The sequence below is a fragment of the Chiloscyllium punctatum genome, chromosome 30 (assembly GCF_047496795.1).
Source record: "Chiloscyllium punctatum isolate Juve2018m chromosome 30, sChiPun1.3, whole genome shotgun sequence".
Classification (NCBI taxonomy): domain Eukaryota; kingdom Metazoa; phylum Chordata; class Chondrichthyes; order Orectolobiformes; family Hemiscylliidae; genus Chiloscyllium; species Chiloscyllium punctatum.
Window position 1 is genome coordinate 31,491,840 of NC_092768.1, and position 19,929 is coordinate 31,511,768.

A 19,929-nucleotide genomic window follows, 5' to 3' on the forward strand; every position below is an offset into this window, starting at 1 on the left:
TACCCTGCCCCCGCCACCCCCTTTACCTGCAGGTCCCCTCCCACCCCCACCCCCAGTCCTGAAGAAGGGTTACACCTGAAATGTGGACTTCTCCCCCTCCTGATGTTGCCTGGCCTGCTGTGTTCTTCCAGCCTCCTACCTGACTATTTTGGATTCCAGTATCTGCAGTGTTTTTGTCTCTGACTTGTCGTTCCACATTGAAGAACAGCAGGAATCCACTTCGGGAGAGAGAGGTGTGTCAATTCCAGAGCTGCTCATTTGAACCAAAGTCTCTTGTCCCACAGTCCTGTCATTTTCTTCAGAGTTGCTCATGCCCCTGCTCTGTTGCACTTAAAGTTCAAGGTTTACTTAAAAGTGTTAAGCAAATACAGTTTGGATTTGTTAGCATTACAACACCAGTGTTTGACTCGTGTGTGATGTTTCGTAACTTTTGGCTGAAGAAAAATGAAAAACAGTTTGTGAATTTTTGCCAATTTGGAATGCCTCCTGGTCCCACAATCAGTCCCAGCTTGTTTGATGAGGCTGCTCCTGCCCTGCCAATTTATACAGGGCTCTGCAATACTTAACACAGTAAATCCAAAATGCGGATGTGAAATTGGCTTCCCATCATGTAGCAGTGATATCCCTGTTTTTGTGGAGGTCATGGCTGGGTTCGCGTTCATAGGTGTTACCTCTTTGTGAAACTGAATATGTAGTTAAAGTTTGGCATGTGGGATGAACTGCAAGAGGAAGTGGTAAATGCAGATAGAGTCACAGCATTTAAAAGACATTTGGACAGGTACATGCATAGGGAAAGGGTTAAAGGGTCAAATCCAAGCAAATGGGATTAGTTCAGTTTGGGAAACTTTGTCAGAATGGAGAGGTTGGACCAAAGGGTCTGTTTCATAGAACATAGAACAGTACAGCACAGTACAGGCCCTTCAGCCCTCGATGTTGTACCAGCCTTTTATCCTATTCTAAGATCAAGCTAACCAACATACACAGCATTGTAATATCTTCCATGTGTATATCCAAGAGTCACTTAAATGTCCTTTATGTATCTGACCCTACTACCACTGCTGGCAGTGCATTCCACACCTCCACCACACTCTGTGTAAAGAACCTACCTCTGACATCTCCCCTAAAACTCTCTCCAATTGTCTGAAAATTATGCCCCCTTGTGACAGACATTTCTGCCATGGGAAAAAAATTCCTGCTACTCACTCGTTCAAGGCACCTCTAATCCTCCTTCACTCAAATGAGAAATGCCTCAGCTCCTTCAACCTTTCTTCAAAAAAATAACCCTCCAGTCCAGGCAGCATCCTGGTAAATCTCCTCTGCACCCTTTCTAAAGCTTCCACATCCTTCCTATAATGAAACAACCAGAACTGAACACAATATTCCAAGGGCTTTATAGAGTTGCAGGGAGAAAGTGAGGACTGCAGATGCTGGAGATCAAAGCCAAAAAATGTGTTGCTGGAAAAGCACAGCAGGTCAGGCAGCATCCAAGGAGCAGTAGAATAGATGTTTCGGGCATAAGCCCTTCTTCAGGAATCACCTCGCAACTCTTAAACTCAATCCCTCTGCTAATGAAAGTCAACGCACCATATGACTTCTTAACAACCCTATCAACTTGGGTGGCAACTTTGAGGGATCTATATACATGGACCCCAAGATCCCTCTGTTCCTCCACATTGCCAAGAATCCTGCCTTTAACCCTGTATTCTGCATTCAAATTCAACCTTCCAAAGTGAATGACTCCACACTTGTCCAGGTTGAACTCCATCTGCCACTTAATAGCCCAGTTCTGCATCCTGTCACTGTCCCATTGCAACCTACAACAACCCTCCATACTATCCACAACTCCATCAAACTTTGTGTGATTGGCAAACTTACTTACCCTTCCACTTTGTCATCCAAGTCATTTGTAAAAATCACAAAGAGCAGAGGTCCCAGAACCAATCCCTGTGGAACACCACTGATCACTGAGCTCCAGGCTGAATACTTTCCATCTACTACCACCCTCTTTTTTCTATGGACCAGCCAATTCTGTATCCAGACAGCCAGAATTCCCCATGCCTCATGCCTGCTTGTTTTCTGAATGAGCATACCTTGGGGAACCTTATTAAATGCCTTGCTAAAATCCATGTACACCACATCCACTGCTCGACCTTCATCAAAGTGTTTTGTCACATCCTCAAAGAATTCAATAAGGTTTGTGAAGCATGATCTGCCCCTCACAAAGCCATGCTGACTATCTCTAATCAAACTATGATTTTCCAAGTAATCGTATATCCTGCTCTCAGAATCCTCTCCAATATTTTACCCACTATTGATGTAGTACTGACTGGTCAATAATTCCCACGGTTATCCATACTCTCTTTCTTAAACAAGGGAATACCATTTGCCACACTCCAATCATCTGGCAGTACTCCAGTGGACAGTGAGGATGCAAAGACCATCACCAAAGGCACAGCAACTTCTTCCCTTGTTCCTGTAGTAACTTTGAGTAGGTCCCGCCTGGCCCAGGGGATTTAATCTATCCTTATGTTTTTCAAAATTTTCTGCACATCCTCCTTCCTAACATCAACTTGTTCTGGCATATCAGTCTGTTTTGCACTCTCCTCTGAAATGTCAAGGTCCCTCTCAGTAATGAATACTGAAGCAAAGTATTCATGAAGGACCTCCCCTACCTCCTCTGACTCCAGGCGCAGGATTCCTCCACTATCCTGATCGGCCCTTCCCTCACTCTGGCCATCCTCTTGTTCCTCACTTAGGGTTTTCCTTAATCCTACCCGCTAAAGCATTTTTGTGTTCCCTTCTCGCTCCCCATTCTTCAGTTCCTTCCTGGCTATTTGTAACCCTCCAGAGTCCTGTCTGATCCTTGCCCCTCAACCTTAAGTAAGCGCCCTTCTTCCTCTTGAGTAGATGGTCCACATCCCTTGTCACTCCAGGTTCTTTCAACCTACCGTCCCTTCCTTGCCTCAGTGGGACAAACCTATCCATCATTATCAGCAAGTGCTTCCTAAACAACCTCCACATTTCTGTTGTGCATTTCCCTGAGAACATCTGTTCCCAACTTAGGCACCCCAGTTCCTGCTTAATAATATCGTAATTTCCCCTCTCCCAATTAATTATTTTCCCACACTGTCAGCTCCTATTCCTCTCCATGAGTATAGTAAAGGTAAGGGAGTTGTGATCACTATCACTGAAATGCTGTCTCACTTCGAGGCCTGACACTTGGCATGGTTCATTGCCAAGCACCAAATCCCTCCTGGACACACCCGACAAAAACTGCTCCATCTCAACTATTTGAACTAAGCAGGTTCTAATCAATATTGGAGGAGTTAAAGTTACTCATGACAACAACCCTGTTACTCCTGCACCTTTCCCAACTCTGCCTACCAATCTGCTCCTCCGTGTCTCTGTTGCTGTTTGGAGGCCTGTAGAAAACTCACAGTAAAGTGACTGCTCCTTTCCTGTTTCTGACTTCCACCCATCCTGACTCTGTCGATAAATTCTCTTTGACAGCCTCCCTTTCTGCACCTGTGATACCCTCCCTGATGAGCAATGCCACTCCCCGTCTCTTTTACCCCCCCCCCCTTATTTCTTTTGGAACATCTCAACTCTGGAACATCCAACAACCATTCCTGCTCCTGTGATATGTCAGTCTCTGTCATGGCCACAACGTTGTAGCTCCAAGTACTGATCCATACTCTGGATTCGCCACCCTTATTCCAGATACTTCATGCATTAAAATACATGCACTTAAACCCATCACACTGACCGCACGTTGCCCTATCAAGTTCCCATCCCTCCTCACAGATTCTCTGCACACTGTATCTGGCTGTTCACTACTGACTCCATCATCTGATCTGTAGCGCACTTTCCCACCCCCGCCCTCCCTCACCTGCCAATCTCGTTTAAACCTCCTGAAGAGCTCTAGCAACATCCCACCCAGGATATTGGTGCCCCTCCAGTTCAGGTGCAACCTGTCCTTCTTGTACAGGTCCCACCTTCCCCAGAAGGTATCCCAATGATCCATGTATGTGAAGGCCTCCCTCCTACACCAGTCCTGTATCCACGTCTTCATCTGTATTCGCGCTTTGTTCCTAGCCTCACTAGTACATGACACCGGTAGCTCTCCTGAGATTACTACTCTGCTCAAACTGCCTTGTAGCTTCCAACCTAACTCCCTATACTCTCTCTCTCCAGGTCCTCCTCACTTTCTCTACCTATGTCATTGGTACCGATATGTACCATGGCTTCTGGCTGCTCTCCCTCCCCTGCAGACCCGATCCGACACATCCCTGACCCTGGCACCCAGGAGGTAACATACCATTTGGGAGTCTCACTCGTGACCATAGAATCTCGGGTCTGTTCCTTTCACGATTGAATCTCCTATCACCATCTCATAGAATCATAGAGATGTACAGCATGGAAACAGACCCTTCGGTCCAACCTGTCCATGCCGATCAGATATCCCAACCCAATCTAGTCCCACCTGCCAGCACCCGGCCTATTTCCCTCCAAACCCTTCCTATTCATATACCCATTCAAATGCCTCTTAAATGGTGCAATTGTACCGGCCCCCACCACTTCCTCTGGCAGCTCATTCCATACCCGTACCACCTTCTGCGTGGAAAAGTTGCCCCTGAGGTCTCTGTCATATCTTTCCCCTCTAAAACTAAACCTATGCCCTCTAGTTCTGGACTCCCTGATCCCAGGGAAAAGACTTTGTCTACTTGTCCTATCCATGCCCCTCATAATTTTATAAACCTCTATAAGGTCACCCTTCAGCCTCCGACACTCCAGGGAAAATAGCCCCAGCCTATTCAGCCTCTCCCTGTCACTCACATCTTCCAACCCTGGCAACATCCTTGTAAATCTTTTCTGAACCCTTTCAAGGTTCACAACATCCTTCCGATAGGAAGGAGACCAGAACTGCACTATCTCTCTCCTATTCTCCCCCTTCCTTTCTGAGCCATAGAGAGAACCCAGTGCCAGAGGCCTGGCCACTGTGACTTTCCACTGGTATGTCGTTCCCCACTAACAGTGTCCAAAGCAGTATACTTGTTGTTGAGGGGAACAGTCACAGGAGATCCCTGCACTGTCTGCCTATTCCCTTTCCCTCTCCTGACGGTCACCCAGCTACCTTTATCCTGTAACTTAGATGTGACTAACTCCCTATAACTCCTCTCTATCATCCCCTCAGCCTCCCGAATGATCCGAAGGTCATCCAGCTCCAGCTCCAGTTCCCGACTGCGGTCTGTGAGGAGCTGGAGATGGATTCACTTCACACAGGTGAAGTCAGCCGGGACACCAGTGGTGACCCTTACCTTCCACATCCTGCAAGAGGAGCAGGCACCTGTCCGAGCCTCTGTCCCGACTGCTCTAAATTGCCAAGAGAGATTGAATAAATGAGAAAACAACAAAAAAATGGCTTACCTTATCAACCCTCCCACACACAGTCTTTCTTTTTGGTTAGAGGAGGAGGATGGGTGGGAGATGCTGCACGTACAGTGTCTCGGGTTTAGCCACAGCCCGAATATATCGGTTCACGTGCCCAGCAATCCCTGTATCCGTGACCACCCCTGTTTGGCCTTGGCTCTGCCTGTTCATGAGGTGTGTATTTAAGAGGAGAACTGACCTTCCCAGCAACCCCCTGGTCCTCGCTCTCACTGATCCCGCTGCTGCTGCAAATAGAGGGTTGTATGACTGAGCTGAGATGGTTTCTTGGCTTCGGTCGGGATCCCAGGATAAGTGCAATGCCACCAAGTCACCCGTCCTTCGCAATTGGCTGCTCACCAATGCCCCCAGTTTGGGTCATGCCAGGGCCACTCAGTTCCTGAGCTCATTCTCCCCTTTTTGGTACCAAACACCTGGTACAACACCACACAGCTGAGCTGGATTACAGCCCAGAGTTTGCAATCGAAAGAAACAGCAGGGAAAATCTGCCCAGTGTCACAGCCAATATTTATCTCACAATCCAAACTGCAAACCAAGAACACAAATAATCTGATCTTTACCACGTCGCTGTGTGTGGGAGCTTATGGAGCACAAATTCATAGAATCCCTACAGTGTGGAAATTTGGCCCAACAAGTCCACACTGACGCACCGAAGAGTAACCTACCCAGACTCATTCCCCCCACCCTATTACTCTACATTTACCCCAAAATAATGCACCTAACCAACACGTCCCTGAACAGCATGGCCAATCACCCTAAACTGCACAGCTTTGGATTGTGGGAGGAAACTCACGCAGACACAGGGAGAATGTGCAAACTCCTCACAGACAGTCACCCAAGGCTGGGATCGAACCTGTGTCTCTGGTACTGTGAAGCAGCAGTGCTAACCATTGAGCCACCTTGCTGCCATACACTTTCAGTGCTGTTAGTTGTGATGTTTTCTTCATTGCAACAGTGGATTCACTGAAAGGATTGCCTTGTTTGGTTGTAAGTTGCTCAGAGTGGTCTGGTGACGGGGAATGTGCTGATTGTAACGAGGTCAGCCGGCTCGACCTCATAGAATCTGGGTTCCCTGATTGGGGCTGTCTAACCAGGGAGCCCTGGCTGACAGATAAAAAGGGTAAGTTTCTGTATCTGTGTGAGACTGTACATTTCTTTTTCATTCATTGGATAGGGGCATCACTGGCTAGGGCAGCATTTATTGCCCATCCTTAATTGTTCAGAGTTGGCGTCATGGTGGCCCAGTGGTTAACACTGCTGCCTCACAGTGCCAGAGACTGGGTTCGATCTCACCCTTGGGTGACTGCCTGTGCGGAGTTTGCATATTCTCCCCGTGTCTGTGTGGGTTTCCTCCAGGTGCTCCGGTTTCCTCCCACAATCCAATGACCTGCTATACCAACTTAAATTGCCCGTAGTGTTCAGGTTAGGTGCTTTAGTCAGGGGTAAATGTGGAGCAATAGGGTAAGGGAAAATGGGTCTGGGTGGGTTCCTCTTCTGAGGGTCGGTGTGGACTTGTTGGGCCAAAGGGCCTGATCCCGCACTGTGGGGATTCTAACCACTGGGGGTTGGGGGTTGGGGGTTGGGGGTTGGGTGGGGGGGGCGCGGCGGCAATGGGCTGGAGTCGCATGTAGGCCGGACCAGGTAAGGATGGCATGACTGAACAAGATGGGATTTTCCCCCCATTATTGACAATGAATTCCTGATCATCATCAATCTTTAAATTCCAGCTTTTTTAAAATTAAATTGATATTCTAGCATCTGCCATCTCAGGATTTGAACCCAGGTTCTCTGGATTAACAGTCCAGTGATAATATCACTAGGTCATCACCCTCTCCCAGGTTTTACAGTCAAAGACTGCTCATGTGTAAATAAAGGGTGACTTGGTGATGGGATACCAACTTCCAGGGAGTTATATCAGTGACACCGAGACTAAAGCACACTCTGAAAAAACTCGCTCGCAATAGTCACCTGGGATAAGCATTCCCAACATCAGGCCTTTGTTTGGCAAGTTGGACTTGTTCGATTCTGCCAACGAGGACTGTCCCAGGAGGCAGAAAGAATACATTTTTTTTCAAATAAATGACATTGTGGCAGATGGATACCGCAAGTAATTCTCCTGACAACCGATGTAGCTGTACCTTTAGAGACACAGAGCTGTACAGCATGGAAACAGACCCTTCGGTCCAACTTGATTAGTCTCTCGACTATCCTGGATAACTGTCGGATTCTTTAAAAAAAAAGGAACGAGTCCACGATCTATTTAAATATCTGCCTTGATGGCAGCGATTCTGGAGAACTGTTGTGGACAGCTCTGCCGAACAGCCCAAGGGGTACCGGTGTGTTTTGCCATCCCTGGCCAACTTATGTGGTGGAAATATTAGTTTAAAACCTTACAGGACACATATTTGTTAAAATCTGAGAGTGGGAAGGATGGCAAAGGGAAAAGGATTGAGCAAACTGCAGGTAGGGAGAACACTCCCCTGAAGCACCTTCAACACCAGAGACTGCAGAAGCAGCAGCAGCAGCCCCTTCTGTCTACCCCCACCACCCCCCCCCCCCTCCCCGCCCCGCCCCGGGGGACCTGACAGACTCACAGGAATTGGCCGCGGTGATCGGGAGACTTACCTTGAAAGTTGCGGCTGTGATTGAGGAAATCCGGAGGGAGATTCGTGCCCAGGTCCAACCTGTTGCATCCGTGCTGCAGAAGCACGAGCAGGAAAGCCAGGGCCTTGGGGAGAGGCTGGAGGAGGTGGAGTGTCGAACTAAGGCCTCAGAAGCTGCCACGGAGTCCTCATCCAGTCGGATTCAAGTGCTGGAGCGAGAGGTGCGGGCCTTGCAAAACCATATCGGTGACTCGAAAATCAAGGTCGGAAGAGGAAGGTGAGCAGCCAGTCAGCTTCTTTGAAAACTGGCTGCCAAAGCTTTTCGGCCTTCACATTGAGTCCAGCAGGCTTCAGAGAGAAAGGGCAGGGCAGGGCTGGTGCAGTATCCCCGCCCGGTCCTAGTGCACTTTCACTCATATAAAGACAAGCAAAAAGTCATAGAAGCTTCCAGATCCCGGGAAAAGATCCACAGGCTCTGGTGTGCAAGGGGCCAAAAATCATGTTTTTCCAGGATTTTTCAGCAGCTGGAACTTGAAAGAGGAAGTCCTTCGATGAAGTAAAAAAGAGGCTGAGAAACCTGGGCATCCAGTACTCAATGAGATACCCCACAGTACTTCGTTTCAGCCACGAGGACTCAGTTTATACATTTGACTCGGCGGGTAAGGCTGAAACCTTCGTGGACACTTTAAAATAGACAGATTGGCCTGAAGAATATGGTTAATGCTTATTCTCTTTTCTATTTTTCCCCGTGTTGTCCCTTCCCTTTTTTTATTCCTTTCTTACTCCCTAATAATTTCCTTTTTGGAAAGGGGGGGAAAAGACGTTGGAATAAGTTGTTCCTTTTTTTTAATAACTGGATTTTCTGATGGGATATTTTGTGGATGTTCTTTGTTGTCTCTCTCCCTTTTTGTTTGTTTGTTCTGCCTCTCTTTTAGTCACAAGTCGGGGTGTCACGAAGCCAGGGATGGGTGGAGTACTCATCCTGACTTGGTCTTTTTTTTCTGTTGATTTTAGGGTCATCTCCTTGTTATTTTTTCTGGCCTAAGGCTGGGGTACAGTCCGGGTTTGAAGGAGCTGTGAAGGAGGGGATGGGTAGGTGAGTGCCCCCTATGGGCAGGGGGAAGAGTCTTCCATTCAAGGTTCCATAGTTGGTTTTCTTTGTAGTGTTTTGATAGTAATAGTTGCTTATAGTTATGATGGAGTAGTTTTTGTATATATAGTTTTTCGATTCTATGAGTCTTTATGCTCGGCGCTTTGTAAGCAGGGTCTCCCTCCGAGGGGTTCAGCGTCTCTGAAAGGGGATATGGCTAAATGTCTTATTAAATGGTGCACCTGGAACATTAAGGGACGTCATTTGCCTATTAAAAGGAAAAAAGTGCTTTCTAGCTTTAAGAGGGAAAGAGTTAATATCGCTTTATTGCAGGAAACCCGTCTTGATGATGGGGAACACCTGAAATTACAACAGGGGGGTTATGACCGGGAATTCTTTTCATCCTTTACAACTAAAAGTAGGGGAGTGGCGGTACTTATCCAGAAAAATCTTCCGTTCACATTATTAGAGCAGGTGAAACATGAGCAGGGATGGTTTGTGATACTTAAAGCCCTGATACATGGGGTGGAATATGGCATTTTAAACATCTACTATCCTCCAATGCATCCCCTCAAATTTTTGATTAGTGCTTTCTCTAAGTTGAGTGCTTTTAGAATGCGGCACATTATTATAGGGGGGGGGATTATAATTGTCTTTTGGATCCGACAGTGGACAGGATGCCTTGTGGGCCCCCAACTATTTCTTCGCAGGCCAAGCAGGTGGTTGACTTATGCGAGGAGTTGGGGCTGGTGGATATTTGGAGATGTCTTCACCCTACCGGCAGGGACTTCACCTTTTTTTCAAATACACATAAATATCACACAAGGATTGACCTCTTTCTGGCTCCCTTGGCCCTTCTGGATTCGATTATGGGTTGTAAAATTGGGAATATAGCTATCTCTGATCACGCGGCGGTATATTTGGAGGTTAAGGCCAAGAGTGAAGGGCTAGGTTTGCAGCACTGGCGTTTGGACCCTTTTCTCCTTAAGGATTCCAAATTTGTGGAATACTTTTTGAAGGAGATTCAGGAATTCTTGACTATCAAATCAGGCACAGCTAGTAGTCTATCCATGCTATGGGAGACTGCTAAGGCCTTTGCTAAGGGATTAGCTATTTCCTATTCGGTTAGCCAGAAACGACAGAAGGAGGAACAGCAGCGTCTACTTGAGACGCGGTTGAAAGCCGCGGAGGCAGCACATTTTGCGATGCCTTCGGTGACTAAGCTACAACGGAGCACGGCCCTTCGGTCTGCCTTGAATTCAATACTGACACAAAACGTAAAGAAAGAACTTGCTTTTGCTAGACAGAGGCTGTTCGAATATGGGGATAGGCCAGGGAAGTATTTAGCACACCTGACGAGGAAAATGCATACTCCCCAATCCATTGCTGCAATCAGAGACAGCGCCGGGGTCCTTACATACAATGCTAAAAAGATTGTATGTAATCTTTCAGAGCTTTTACTCTGAATTGTATCAGTCTGAAGGTTGCGAAGATAGGAGGGCTAAAATGGAGTCCTTTTTTTAAAAACTTGGACCTCCCAGGGGTAACCTTGGAACAGGCCTCTCTCCTTAATGCCCCCTTGACAGTTCAGGAAATACAGGAGGCAGCTAGGCAACTTCAGAGTGGGAAAGCACCTGGCCCTGATGGTCTTCCAGATGAGTTTTATAAGGAGTTTATAGGGATTCTGTCAGGGCCAATGTTGGAGATGTACAATCACTCCCATATGCAGGAACGCCTTCCCACCATCTTTGAGAGAAGCTAATATTTCCTTAATTCTTAAGAAGGGGAAGGTTCCTGAGGATTGTGCCTCATACAGGCCCATCTCTCTTATTAAATTCAGATTTCAAGATTCTGTCCAAGATCCTGGCACTGAGATTGGAAAGGGTGTTGCCTGATATTATTAAAGAGGACCAGACAGGCTTTATAAGGGGCCGTAGGTCCTCTATTAATATATGAACGTTGCTGAATATGGTCCAAGTTTGTCAGCAATGATCGATTCAGGGGTTGGTGATTTCCTTAGATGCAGAAAAAGCATCTGACCGGGTGGAATGGCCACATCTTTTTTATGTCTTAGAACAGTTCGGGTTGGGTGGGGTCTTTGCGAGGTGGGTGGAGGTTTTATATCGCCACCCTCTGGCCGCGGTCATCACCAATGGGGTGAAGTCTGGGAATTTTATGATTGGTAGGGGTAGTCGGCAAGGTTGCCCCCTCTCACCGTTGTTGTTTACGTTGGTGATCGAGCCGCTGGCAGAGGCTATTCGTCAGAACGTCCACATAACCACTCCTGATGTGGGATCGAGGGCACACAAGATCACACTGTATGTGGATGATGGCCTTCTGTTTTTATTGAATCTGATGACCTCTGTATCCCATTTGATACAATGTATCAATTCACTTGGGGCTATTTCAGGATATAAGATTAACTTTGCAAAATCAGAGGCTATGCCTTTGGGGAACCTTAAGGATATGCCAGAAGTTGAAGGTGGCCCTAAGTTCCCTTTTAAGTGGTTACAGGCAGGGTTCCGATACCTAGGCATTTTTATTATCCCCAAGTTTGATCTGTTATTTCGGACTAACTTTGGTCACTTGCTCGACAATATTAGGCGAGACCTCCAGAGATGGGAGGCTCTTCCAATTTCATGGTTGGGTCGAATATCTCTCATTACGATGAACGTTCTTCCTCGTTTGCTTTATCCCATGTGTATGCTCCCTATAATGTTTCCCAGGTCAACGCTGCAGAAGCTTATGGGGTGGTTTGGTCCCTTTGTCTGGCATCGTGGGCGGCCCCTCATCAAACTTACTAAATTGCAGTTGCCTCAAGGAGGGGGAGGAGTTGATTTCCCAGACATCAGGAAGTATCAATTGAGTTCCCTGCTGTCCTTTGTCTGTGATTGGGTAGGTAACAATCCAAACTCAATATGGCTGGATATTGAGGCCTCCCAAGCAAAGTACCCTCTTATTAACCTGTTGTTCATATTCATGAGGACAGTTATGGACCACTGCTGGAACCCCATTGTCATTAGTACAGTCAAGGCATGGAGGGCGATGCGTCAGAGTGAGGGCTATTTATCCAAGACTTTGCCATTTACACCTAGAGTTGGCATGCCAGGGTTCACCCAGAGAGTGGTGGCTGTGTGGAATGCTCTGCCCCAGAGGGCAGTGGAGGCCCAGTCTCTGGATTCTTTTAAGAAAGAATTGGATAGAGCTCTTAAAGATAGTGGAGTCAAGGGGTACGGAGATAAGGCTGGAACAGGATACTAATTAGGAATGATCAGCCATGATCATATTGAATGGCGGTGCAGGCTCGAAGGGCAGAATGGCCTACTCCTGCATCTATTGTCGATTGTCTATTGTCTATTGTCTATTGTTCCGACCAGGGACAATGGACTCAGGGTTCAAACTATGGCAGCAAGAGAAGTTTCTAGTTTGGGAGACTTGTTTGAGGGGGAGGGGGATGTCTTTTGAGCAACTGAGCCACAAATACGGGTTGCCCAGCAGAGACCTTTTCCATTTTTTTCAGGTTAGGGATTTCATCCAGAAGAAGACTACACTTCTCACTAAGCCCTATAAGCCCAATACAGAGAGATTGTTGCTACGCTCCACAAGCACCCTTTCGGTTAGTGCCCTCTATCGTCTGCTGGGTGTCAGAGCCTGGGAGGATATTTACAGGTTATGTGAGGGCTGGGAGCAAGAGCCAGGAGTGGAGATCTCTTCTGAAACATGGGAGAACATATGGGAGAATACTTGAAAGATCTCAATCTGTAACAGGACATGTGCTACGCAGTTAAAAATTCTGCACAGGGCTCATCTGGCACCAGACCGTCTGGGCAAGTTTTAAAAAAGGGGCATCTTCAGTGTGCCCAAATGTAAAATAAGTGTAGGTACTCTTACCCATTGCTTCTGGACATGTTTATTGGAGCGCCGAGGCGGGAGAGATAGGGTGGGTCTTGAGGACTGAAGTCAAAGTAGACCCAATATCTCTCCTCTTAGGTCTCCCGAATTTACCATCTTTAGACAGGCATGGGAAGAAACTATTTAATATTCTCGCATACTGTGCACAGAAGAATATTCTGATGAATTGGGTGTCTGAGAACCTGCCGGGCTTGCTGGGATGGCAGAAATTAATTATGGAGCACATTCCCTTGGACTTTTTCACAAACATGGTGGACCACACAACAGACCATTTTTATAAGACATGTCAACCCGACTTGAGTTATTTGGATATAGATTTATCAATTATCTTAACTAGGGCATTTGTTTAACCAGGATAATTAGATTTGTCAAGCCCTGGGCCCTGGAGGGGGTCTCCCGAGTTAATATGGGTCTGTATACAATGCCCCTGTTCCTTTGTTTGTAAGCCTTGCGCCGAGCATAGCTGTTCTGTATTTTGTGGGGTTTTTTTGATTTTTTTTTTGCATTTTCTTTTTTTTTGGTGTTACTTTGCACTGTGTTAGGGTTTGCTTTGGATTATAGAGTAGGTGAGTAGTTAGTAGTTGTATTGTAATTTGTGTTTTTTTCTTTTTATTATACTGATATTTGTGATTTTTTTTCCAATAATTTTATATGCTTGCAAAGTTTTAAAAAAATTGCGAATAAATATATTTACAAAAAAAAAATCTGGCTTTATTTCTTTTTGTGTGGTTGCAAGTTAGGACCGCAGTGGCAACAGCCTTTTCTGTGTTTTTATGCACTTTTTTTCACTCGTTCCTCACTGAAACGACACCCTGTTCACCCTCCCTAACCACAAGGTCTGGACAACAGTCTGTTTGTCCTGGACGGCCATGACTGCTTCGACCTTATCTCAACCTGCGTTTTGCACTCGTGTTTACAAATGTAACCCTCGTTATGCTGTGGCGTAATCACACAATGTTCGATGTACTCCACAAAGACTTCTCGATCTTTCATCAGGACTTCACCGGAACAGAAACTGTAACCTCAATCTGTAAACTGGTTCGGTCACTTATGAAAAGCAGCTGTCTCAGTAACCAGTGTTTGCAGTAAAAAGCTGGGGCCCAAGCTTGCTGGGGGGAGATTGGTTGAGAGAGATTCACCTGGACTGGCCGAACATTTTCCAATGAGGAAATGGCTGCCTGAGTGAATTCCTGATGAAATGTCTGGAAGTCTTTGTGGAGTACATCGAACATTGTGTGATTACGCGGCAGCATAACGAGGGTTACATTTGTAAACACTAGTGCAAAGGCACCTTCTGTAACATAGTTACATACGCCATTCAGTCTCTCTGATCTCATTGACAGTTAAACCAAATTCACGAGCTTTTGCCAGTCATCTTAATCTAGTCGAAAATCCTGGTTCCCCTAGTTCTGCAATTGCTGAGTAGAAGTGACAGCATCTCAGCATCAGAGGAGAATTGGGACTGTAATATTCCTTCCCAAGTAGACAGGATAGTGAAGAAGGCATTTGGTATGCTGACCTTTATTGGTCAGTGCATTGAGTATTGAAGTTTGGGAGGTCACACTGTGCCTGTACAGGGCATTGGTTAGGCCACATTTGGAATACTGCATTCAATTTTTGTCTTCCTCCTACTGGAAGGCTGTTATGAAACTTGAAATGTTTCAGAAAAGATTTGCAAGGATGTTGCCAGGGTTGGAGAATCTGAGCTATAGGGAGAGGCTGAACAGGCTGAGGCTGTTTTCCCTGGAACATCGGAGGCTAAGGGGTGACCTTATAGAGGTTTATAAAATCATGAGGGACATGGATAGGATAAATAGAGACGGTCTTTTCCCTATGGGAATCCAGAACTAGAGGGCATAGGTTTAGGGGAAAGATATCAAAGAGATCTGAAGGGCAACTTTTTCACACAGACTGTGGTATGTGTGTGGAATGAGCTGCCAGAGGAAGTGGTGGAGGCTGGTACAAATGCAACATTTAAAAGGCGCCTGGATGGGTACGTGTATAGGAAGGGTTTAGAGGGGAGGAAGATTTTAAAAAGGGGCAACTCTTTTACATAGAGAGTGATTCGTGTGTAGAATGAACTTCCAGAGCAAGTGGTGGACATGGGTACAGTCACAAAGTTTAAAAGGCATTTGGATAAGTAGGTGAATAGGAAATGGTTTGGGGAGATGGACAAGCGCAGGCAGGTGGGATGAGGTTAGTTTGGGAATATGGTCGGCAAGGACTGGTTGGACCGAAAGATCTGTTTCCATATTGTATGACTCTATAACTTGTACATGTCCTCAGTAGAATGTCTGTTTTATTATGAATACTCAAGACCTGTTCTACCAAGCAATGATTCACCACATGGATGTCAATAATCTTCAAGGTATGCTTTGGAACAGCAAACCTGCAGAGATATAATTCTCTGCTTTGCTACATGTGTGTAAGGTGACTAGATATCCTTATTTCTCATCGAAACCCGTATCCCGGGAATGAGAGTCTTACCATAAAACAACGTCAGGTTAACCTGTCCAGACAGGCTCAGCCAGAGTCAGCTGTGAAAGTTAGCAGCACTTCCTCTGAGTGGAATCTTACTGTGCCTGAACATCACTCCCCCCAGGGACTCCAGGGCAGGGCACCACCATTTTCTGTACCCTTTATCAGAAGCTGTCCTATACTTTAAACTGAAGCTCCGGGAATGTAGACCGACCTGTTTAATTAAATAACCCAGCACACAGCAAGGTAGGGGTTAAAGAGACACAGGCGATGAAGCAAAATGAGGCGGTTCTTTGGGAACTATTAAGTGGAGGGTTGGAGCGAAGGTCAGCCCACACTATAACATCAGGACACCAGTGGCTCCACTTCGTGTGTGGGCACTTGGGCACAATGGCTCTCCTCAAGCTCTTCCCCACAGACTACACCATGGCCCTATCGCTGCTGGCCCTCTTTCTCTTCCTGGTCGTGTCTGTTATTCGGCGGAGAGTTCCCAGGAATTTCCCTCCTGGACCAACTCCACTTCCTCTGATTGGAAACCTGCACCAACTGGACCTCAAGAGGCTGGACTGGTCTCTCATGGGGGTAAGTGAGAATCCTTCACTGGGGGACTGTCTGAGGGATGGGGCGGTGTGAAGGAACAGCTCCCAAGGAGAAGCTCACAGAGACCGAGAGAGACACAGAAGGAGAGAGCCCGGAGCTAATCTGCAATCCGTGATCAGGGAATCTGTTGTCTCTGGGCCTACGATCTCTGAACTTTGCTCAGACTTTGATCCGGGAATGAGTGGGAGGAAAAACAATTGCAAAGGTATATCGCCTCACAACAATTTACACAGCATGAATGAGCTGGTAATTATTTAAGTTAGTTAACTATAAAGTAAACCTAGTCACAATAATTTAAATAAAGCCTGGAACCTGGATTAGAGGTCAGGTCACTACCACTGCGCCACTGGAACCCAAAAGCTGACTGGAGCTTTTCTTCAAAGGGAATTGGAGCACGATGGGCTGAATGGCCTCTTTCTGTGCTCTTATTTTTCCCATGATTCGAAATGAGGTCAAAGGTGGGTCAGAAATGTCAGTAAAGTGTCACAGCTGTCAGGTATCTCCTGGATCAACCTGTTTAGAGATGGTAGGACACATTCTTGGAACACCTGAGGCTTGAACCCAGAACCCCCTGACCCAGAGATAGGGACACTACCCACTGTACCACAACAGCCCTAAAGCCTATTTGACTTGTTTTGGAACCAACCTGTTCAGAGATGCTACTGCACACCCCTGCAGCAGGTGAGGCTTGAACCCAGGCCTTCTGGTACAGGGGGAGGGACACTACAGGAGCCCTAAAGCTGATTTGATGGTTTATTATATCATTGATATCAGGTTCAAATCCAACCTGCTCCAGAGGTGTGTCCTCATCTGTTAAAGAAATTGATTATTTTCTCTGAATAAGTTGTTAAAAATATCGATAATTGCATTCAAAATTAAACTAATTACATACAGGGGATAAGTCTAACTGTATGTGACCAGAGCTAATAACATTAAAGCGTGCTGATTTTTTCAACCAATTAAAACCTGAGACACCTTCGTAGTGAGAGTTGAGTAGAAGATTTGAATAAACCTTTCTGAAAAATTACTTCAGGGCAATGGGAAGGGAAGTGAGTCACTGGTGGATCTTTATTTGTTAAAGTCTGATTTCTGCGTTATTCTACCTCATCGAGCCGTGACATCTCAGTCTTTGTGGGGTTCAGATCCTGTTCCGTGGAGGGAACCCCCCCACCCCCAGGAAATGTTGCCAGCTGCAGCAGCTCTGGAGCTGGAGCAGCAGCCGGCATAACTGTGGTACACGGGTGGGGCTGGGAGCTCCTGGGGGACAGGGCATTGACATTGTGTGGGTCAGCCTGCAGGCCTCATGCTGCATCAGGAGTGCTGGAGTCTGCAGACAGTCGAGGAGGTCCTGGCGAGCAGTGAGGAAGGTCCCCTGAGGGACTAGTGAGAGCGATGGGGCCTCTGGGAAGGCCAGGCGAAGGCTGAACCCAGCACAAGGTGAGGGCTCAGGAGAGGCTGCAGGAGGAGGACTGGGATAACAAGAAACACAAGGAAAGGAAGATTCAGATTCACTTTTCAGGAGGATTAGAATAAGGAGGTAACACTACAGAGGAAAATGCAAAGTAAACAGAGAATTGGAAGAGACAGCCAGCATGAGAACAAGAGCGTACCTCACATGACACCAGGGTCCAGTCCAACAGGTTTCTCTGAGGTCACAAACTTTCAAAGCACTGATCCTTCATCAGGTGAAGGGGCAGCGCTGTGAAAGCTTGTGATTTCAAAACAACCTGTTGGACTATAACCTGGTGTCGTGTGACTTCTGACTTTGTTCACCCCAGTCCAACACTGGCACCTCCACATCATCGAGTAAAACAAATGATAAGATATCACTTCCATTTAGCGTGAGGGGGATTGCAGTAAAATACTGTCACTGTGTCTGTCTGTGAATGCACAGAGTGCGGTAAGCAAGATCAGTGAGGTGCTGGTGCAGAAAGTCATGTGAGAATATGGCCTCATGGTAATGTGGGGCAACTAAATCTGAAATCATGACTGGATCTCAAATATTTGTGGATTGCAGGGAAAGACAAGGAGGGAATGGAGGAAGAATGGAAAGGTTTATGTGGGTTTTTGTTATCGAGTCATACAGCACGGATGCAGACCCTTCAGTCTAACCAGTCCATGCTGACCATAATCCCAAAGTAATCTAGTCCCACCTGCCTGCTCCCGGCCCATCTCCCTCCAAACGTTTCCTATTCATTCACTTATCCAACTCCAGAGTGGAACAACATCTGTTGGTGAGCGTGGGGATAACTTATATTTTTAAAGACTTGCTGTTCAATCGATCTGATAACATTCCCTCCTCAAAGTCACTTTTAATTGTTTTCACAATGTTGCCAGTGTTTGATTTACATAGACTTTGCTCCCATTTGCTATCGGCGAGGGGTCCCAGCCAAAATATCAGAGTCGCTGGTCGGGCATTTTTAAAAAAAAAGACTAATTTCAATCCATTTCTATGGATTGTAGTGGCAAATGGAATGGATTTGTAGCTTTCAGGGGGTCAAGCAGATGGAATGCAAATTGTGGGTCACTTTGCTGGAATCGACAACAGAACAGACGTGAACCAGGACCGGATTGGGGAGCTCGGATTTAAAGCTGAAGGAATTGTCCATTTTTCTCTCATTTGTTTTCTCCCTCTTACAGCTGACCAGGAACGAAACCTTAGTGAAACTATTCTCTCTTTGTTAGCTCGCAGAGAAATATGGAAATGTATTTTCAGTGGAGCTCGGCCCACTGAAGGCAGTGGTGTTGACTGGTTATGACGCAGTGAAAGACGCTCTTGTGAATCACGCTGATCAATTCAGTGGGAGGCCACCCATCCCGATATTTGACGATTATTCATTCCGAACTGGTAACTTGGGACTTCGTCTTTCTCTTTGGTCTCCTCCTCATTTCTCTCAACTTGATGCATCACAGGGATAGATTGTCGATTGTTGGAAAAACCCATCTGGTTCACTAATGTCCTTTAGCAAAGGAATCTTACCTACTTAACTGGTCTGGTGTACATGTGACTCCAGACCCACAACAAATCTTACATATTTACCTGGTCTGGTGTACATGTGACTCCAGACCCACAACAAATCTTACATATTTACCTGGTCTGGTGTACATGTGACTCCAGACCCACAACAAATCTTACATATTTACCTGGTCTGGTGTACATGTGACTCCAGACCCACAACAAATCTTACATATTTACCTGGTCTGGCGTACATGTGACTCCAGACCCACAACAAATCCTACATATTTACCTGGTCTGGTGTACATGTGACTCCAGACCCACAACAAATCTTACATATTTACCTGGTCTTGTGTACATGTGACTCCAGACCCACAACAATGTGGTTGACTCTTAACTACCCTCTGGGCAATTCGGGATGGGTAATAAATGCTGACCTGGCCAGTGACACCCTCATCCCATGGATGAATAAAGAAAAAAAATAAAAATAGGAGGAAATATTTTGGAAGAGTTCTGGCACAGTTCCTCTTTCGGTTTGTTATTCTTCAAATTTCTCACCCTTGTTATGAAGATGTGGGTGTACTGTACCTTTAAGAGACCTGAAAGCTAGCAGAACTATCTGACACAGCACCAAGTGTTCTGGACAAGGTCTAATGTAACATTTGCTTGAACAACTCAGAGAGTCAAAGAGTCATAGAGATGTACAACATGGAAACAGACCCTTGTGTATTTACCCTATCCATGCCCCTAATGATTTTATAAACCTCGATAAGGTCACCCCTCAGCCTCTGATGCTCCAAGGAAAACAGCCCCAGCCTATTCAGCCTCTCCCTGTAGCTCAG

General features: G+C 46.3%; 1 protein-coding gene across 2 annotated transcripts in view; it reads left to right on the plus strand.

Annotated features, from left to right (window-relative positions):
* The first annotated feature begins 15,921 nt into the window (after positions 1-15,921).
* Positions 15,922-19,929, plus strand: part of LOC140455376 (cytochrome P450 2K1-like) — a 36,832-nt gene continuing 32,824 nt past the window's right edge. Inside the window, exons 1-2 of one of the 2 annotated variants that reach the window (XM_072550181.1) lie at positions 15,922-16,113; positions 18,817-18,979. In XM_072550181.1, the coding sequence (XP_072406282.1) occupies positions 15,922-16,113; positions 18,817-18,979 (355 nt within the window). The remainder of the gene's footprint in view (positions 16,114-18,816; positions 18,980-19,929) is intronic. The other variant, XM_072550182.1, reaches the window with a different exon arrangement.